The following is a 6,035-nucleotide window of genomic DNA, read 5'->3' on the forward strand; positions in this document are numbered from 1 at the left end:
TGCTACCAAACTACAAAGATATAAGTTAACACTGATCCCAAAACAAAGCACAGTTGTTATGGACCATGGGTTCTGTGTCAGGTAGCCTAAGTTAGGTCTATGAATGTATGAATTACTTGACAGAGACATAAGTGCAAGTAAGAAGTATCATGACTTCTTTTGAAATATGTGTGACTTGCATGAACAAGGGAGTATCATTATTTATTTTGCTGAGTATAATTATATAATTTTCAGTGGAAGATGACCATCATGCAAATATATTGGAGCATCTTATTTCAAATATAAAGAGCACAGTAAAAAAAAATCACTAATAATAATTCATAATGTTAACAGTGATGGGACTGTATGCTTTATACTGTTCTGAGCATATTTTAACTTATTTAATCATCACCATAACCTTATGAGGTATTAATAGATATATTAGCCACAGAGGAGAAGACAGGTGGAAACAGGTTAAATGATTTGTCCAGGGCTCCTGACTAGTAAGGAACCTGGACTTGAACCAGAGTCTCTGCTTCTAACCACCATGCTGTATTTTTATTGTTTTTTGGTTTCTTTCCACCATTTAGTGTTAGAATCCTTATTGTTTTCTTTTAAAAGGGATTCTTAGTTAAACTATGCTGATATTCATTATTTTATTTGTCATTTTGTGATTAGCACATATGAACATTAAGTGGCATAGCTTCTTCATACTAAACGTACTTATCAATCCGTACAAAGCTGAATAAGGTAGAGTCCCTGTCTTCAGAGAGTTGATAACCTAGCAAGAAGGAATAAAACAAGCATAAAAATAGCTGTAAGGCAAACTAGAAGCAAGTCCATCTCGATGAAGCTCAAAGCAAAGAGAAATATATATATGATCAGAGAAAGAAGGAAAGGCTTCATTCAAAAGGCTAATAGGGGACTGCCCTGGTGGTCCAGTGGTTGAGAATCCATCTGTCAGTGCAGGGGACACTGGTTCGATCCCTGGTCCAGGAAGATCCCACTTGCTGCAGGGCAACTGAGCCCATGTGCCCAACTACTGAAGCCCCGTTGTCTTAGAGCCTGAGCTCTGCAAGAAGAGAAGCCACTGCAGTGAGAAACCCACGTGCTACAACTAGAGAGTAGCCCCGGCTTCTGCACCTAGAGAAAACCCATGCTTAGCAACAGAGATCCAGCATAGCCAAAAATATATAAAATAGTTTTTTTTAAAGGCTAATAGGTATTTGAAAGATAGACTTAAAAAGTGAGCGAGAAATTGGGGGAGGAGGCGTTTTAGGCAGAAAGAACAGCATGAAGCAAAAGCAAAGCTGTTGAAATCACAGGATATCTTAGCGAACAGGCAGTCTTATTTGATCTAAAATGTTGGTATAATGGAGGGTATCATGGGGAGTTTTGAGCTCCAGGATGAAGAATCTGCACAAAATTAAACAAGAGCTCTTACTGGGCTTCAGTTAGGGGTATGAGGGATATGTTTAGAGCTATGTTTTAGGAATCCTTACCTGGAAATGAGTAGTAGGTGACTTGGAGAAGGAAGAGATCAAAATCAGAGAGACTGGCTGCAATAATCCATCTAACGAGGGTCGACACCAGGGTAATGGCATTGGGAAATTAGCCACCATCGCTTCATCCTTCCGTTGATGCACACCTATTGAGCGTATATTGTGTTTGGCCTTGTTTTCAACACGGGAGATACTCAGTGCCCTGAAGGAGCAAGCTGACTGAAAACAGAACTGTGTCCTAAGCAGACAACAAAACAACATCACAGAGCGCCCTGGAAGCGTAGGTCAGGGGACGCCGGCCAGTAAAACGTTCAGTCTCTGACCTCCTTCCCTGACGTTCTCTTGGGCTTTAGGAGCTCCGAATTTATCAGGAAAGACTTCCTAGTGGCTCCGTGGTAAAGAGTCCTAGCTGCAACGCAGGAAACACAGGTTTGATCCCTGGGTCCAAAAAAATCCCCTGGAGGAGGAAATGACTCCCACTCCAGTATTCTTGCCTGGGGAGTCCGATGGACAGAGGAGTCTGCTGGGCTATAGTCCATGGAGTCACAAAAGAGTTGGACACGACTTAGCAATTGAACAACAAAGGTTTATCAGGAAACTCAGATTCAAATGACCAAGACTAGCAAGTAGACAATGGTCACAACCCTAAGTGAAAAAGTTCACAGGCGTCAGTGAAGTTTTCTGATCTTAAATAACGAAATCCCCCTCAGGATACCTTACAGTATAGTGTTAGTCTCAGTCATGTCTGACTCTTTGCGACCCTTGGACTGTAGCCCACCAGACTCCTCTGTCCATGGAATTCTCCAGGCATGAATACTGGAGTGGGTGGACATTCCCTTCTCCAGGGAATCTGCCCGACCCAATCTCCCACATTGCAGGCAGATCCTTTACCATCTGAGCCACCAACTAAAGCATAGGAAAAAGACAATTATCATGAAGATACAGGTGTCCGTCTCAGATCCCATGGGTAGAAGCTGGCTGTGGTCAGACCTCAGGAGGGACCGAAAACCATCGGAAGGCGAGGGAGCTTTTTCTCTTTTTTCCTGCCTTCTCCTGTCTTGCCTACTGAGGCCTCCGGCCCCGACGCCCTCCCTCTGCTGCCTTAGGCTCTGTGTCTGCATCTCCCCCTGGTCCTGCTTTGGTTTTCTCTTGTCATGCTGACCATATCTGCTTCTCGGTGTGCACATGCCCAAATATAGCAACCCTGGCCCAGTTTTCCAGGTCTTTAGTTCAAGAGATTGAGTGGGCACTGGAGACTTTCAGTTCAGTTCAGTCGCTCAGTCATGTCCGACTCTTTATGACCCCATGAATCGCAGCACGCCAGGCCTCCCTGTCCATCACCAACTCCCGGAGTTTACTCAAACTCATGTCCATCGAGTCGGTGATGCCATCCAGCCATCTCATCCTCTGTCGTCCCCTTCTCTTCCTGCCCCCAATCCCTCCCAGCATCAGGGTCTTTTCCAATGAGTCAGCTCTTTGTATCAGGTGGCCAAAGTATTGGAGTTTCAGCTTCAGCATCAGTCCTTCCAATGAACACCCAGGACTGATCTCCTTCAGGATGGACTGGTTGGATCTCCTTGCAGTCAAAGGGACTCTCAAGAGTCTTCTGCAACACCACAGTTCAAAAGCATCAATTTTTCAGCGCTCAGCTTTCTTCACAGTCCAGCTCTCACATCCATACATGACCACTGGAAAAACCATAGCCTTGACCAGACAGACCTTTGTCGGCAAAGTAATGTCTCTGCTTTTTAATATGCTATCTAGAGTGGTCATAACTTTCCTTCCAAGACTGAATCCCAGTTCTGAATTCCCAGGAGGATCTGCATTGGTTTGCCACAGGGCTGGTCACAGTCAGGATAGCAGTATAGTCAAAGCTTCTAGAGTCTGTGGCAGGGAGGGGAGGAGATAGGATTTCTCACAGCAGAAGGCATAGACTACTGTTTCAGAAACTTTAATCCTCATGCCACGAATCTATACGCAATACCATTGGGGTTTTTTTTTTTTTCCCCCCTCCCTAGAAAATCTGTAGTTACAACACATGACATCTTAGAGCCTAGTCATATTTGGTGTGTATTGAGTGCCTGCCATGTATCAGGTGCTTTACATAATTTATATGATTTATATTCCATCTGAATACCCCATAATCACTTGAAATTTATTATGAGCTAAATAGTACTCATCAGCCATCATTTGTCTTCCAGTCGTGCCGTTTTAAACTTACTGTAAAACGTATCAAGTTGTATTGTACGTATTTGCTTTCAGCTCTGGTCAATGAGCTCTTTAAGGCAGGCACGTGCCTCACTCATCTTTGTGTCTCTAGTTCCCTGAGACAGAAGTTTCTACCGGGCAGTCGCTCAGTAATTGCACTGCACTGAATCATTGTTAAGTATTGAGGCCCGATTTGACCCACGAGTTCAGGAAAATGAGATGTGCAAACAGTTTTGAACTGGAGTGAACAGCAATAGGGAAGTCTGGAGGAGCTGACTGGAAAGGGTGGGAGGTAGGAATGAAAATCAAATGGGTAGGTTATTGATGACATTCAGGTCCTGGATTCACCAGCTTGGCTGGAAAAAACTTTTTGACAGGACAATTTCAATATGAAGTCTTTTAAGAAATGTTTTTAATTCTTAAAAGGCTATTTTAAATGTATTTTAAGTAACTCACAAAAGGAACTCTTCTTCAGGATACTATATACGTGTTGTGTAACGTTTTGTTCTGTATTGTTTTTAAACAGGAACTAGAATGGTAAGCCCGGCATCCTTAAGAAAACTCCTGGAATCTTGCAAAGATCTGTCCTTACTTGACGTGTCCTTCTGTTCTCAGATCGATAACAGAGCTGTGCTGGAACTCAGTGCAAGCTTTCCGAAAGTGTTCATAAAAAAGAGCTTTACTCAGTGACTCCATATATGTCCTGTAATAAAATGAATGTGCTTTTTCAGGGCTTTGTTTCGGGGTTGGTTTTGTTTCGTTTTTATAGTGGTGGGCATGTCTTAATATCCCATTAAGACATTTGTGAATTTTAAAGAAAAATGTGGAATTGTCCCTTAAATCACTGAATCAATGATTTAAACAAATGTTTTCACAAAATAATGTAATAAGCACTTTCCTTCAAGAATATTTGAGTGGCTCATATTATTTTTATCTTATGTTAATCAGTGGTGTAATGCTTCGGTCAGTAACTATACATGTTTGATAAAAGTAATATGGAAACATTTTAACTTATTTTGAAAGGAGCACTTTGGACAATAAAGTATCATGATATTTATGCAAAAATAAAATTAATTTTCCACACCGCCATGTAAGGATGCCTTATTAATAATAAGCCTTATGACCAGTGTTCTGTTTGGTATGTACAGAATTGTCAGAGTTGTGTGAAGGAAGAATCTTATTTTTCATCCGTTAAGGTTATTTTTTAAGTTGATGTACTAATTCTTCAAGTTGAAAGTTTTTAGTTTCTCCACTTTTCTTCTGGTATGTTTATCTATTTTACTGTTGGATAATAACTATAAAAAGATGGGCAAAAATAAGAACAAGAGGTCCTAAATGAAATAATTTTACAACTGCTCGGCAGATGCCTTAAACATTTGCCAGAGGGAAAGGTTTAAGTCATCTGAATTATATGTGGATTTTATTTATTTGTTTTTTCTGTGCCTCCAGCACCTTAAATAATCAGAAATCAGGTATAGTGGAGGAAACAAAGCAAAGAAACCTTGTTTTGTTGATTGTAAATTGATTTAGTTCTGCTGCTAAGAAAGTAGAAAATATTTTGTGAAATGAAAAAGCAGGCTGTTCCAAATACCAAACTAATATTAAATGTGTAGTGTAACAAAATTTGTTTTCCCACACAGGGCAAAGTGTTAATTTCCAATATCCACACATCCTAGAGAGATCCTGTAGAACTCTGCTGTCCAGCGCAGCAGCCACTAGCCACATGTGGCTGTTTTATTTAACTTGAATTTAATTAAAAATTCCATTCCTAGGTTGTACTAGCCACATTCCAAGTGTTCAGTAGTTCCCCGAGGCTAGTGGTTATCATATTGGACAGCACTACTGTATAATTTCTTGTTATAAGATGTAGTCATTTAAGAAGAAGCATATTTGGGTTAAAAATTAGCATAGTTAATATATATCTCTAGGAATTTTTGAAGAATACTCTCAATATTGTATATAGGAAAGCATTTTTACCCCTACCAAAGTTCTTAAGCTAGTGAATTTATACATATGGGAAATAGTAGGCATTCAGTAAATAGTTATTGAATGAATAAGAATATATTATTGAATTCAGCCATATGTCAAATTTTAAAATTATAAATTACAAGTAGTACTGTGCCTATTCTTTTATAGAATATAAAGAATGTAGTATGTGACATTTAAAATATTAAAATAGTAATCCAGTCTCCTCCACATAAGAAGCCATTGTATGAGAGTTGCTGTCCTTTTGATACGCCCCACATCTTCTGTTTGATGGCAGAAGCAAAGGGCAGTAAGAAAAGGGCTTGCTTATTCTCTATTCCTATCTTCAAGCACTTGCTTTTCACTCAGGAATGTAGGTAA

General features: G+C 40.2%; 1 protein-coding gene across 2 annotated transcripts in view; it reads left to right on the forward strand.

Annotated features, from left to right (window-relative positions):
• Positions 1-4,778, forward strand: part of FBXL4 (F-box and leucine rich repeat protein 4) — a 73,275-nt gene extending 68,497 nt beyond the window's left edge. For both annotated transcript variants that reach the window (XM_061131980.1, XM_061131981.1), the window contains exon 9: positions 4,216-4,778. In XM_061131980.1, the coding sequence (XP_060987963.1) occupies positions 4,216-4,379 (164 nt within the window). In that variant the 3' untranslated portion in view covers positions 4,380-4,778. The remainder of the gene's footprint in view (positions 1-4,215) is intronic.
• Positions 4,779-6,035: the final 1,257 nt, after the last annotated feature.

The sequence above is a fragment of the Dama dama genome, chromosome 28 (genome assembly GCF_033118175.1).
Source record: "Dama dama isolate Ldn47 chromosome 28, ASM3311817v1, whole genome shotgun sequence".
In the NCBI taxonomy this organism is placed as follows: Eukaryota; Metazoa; Chordata; class Mammalia; order Artiodactyla; family Cervidae; genus Dama; species Dama dama.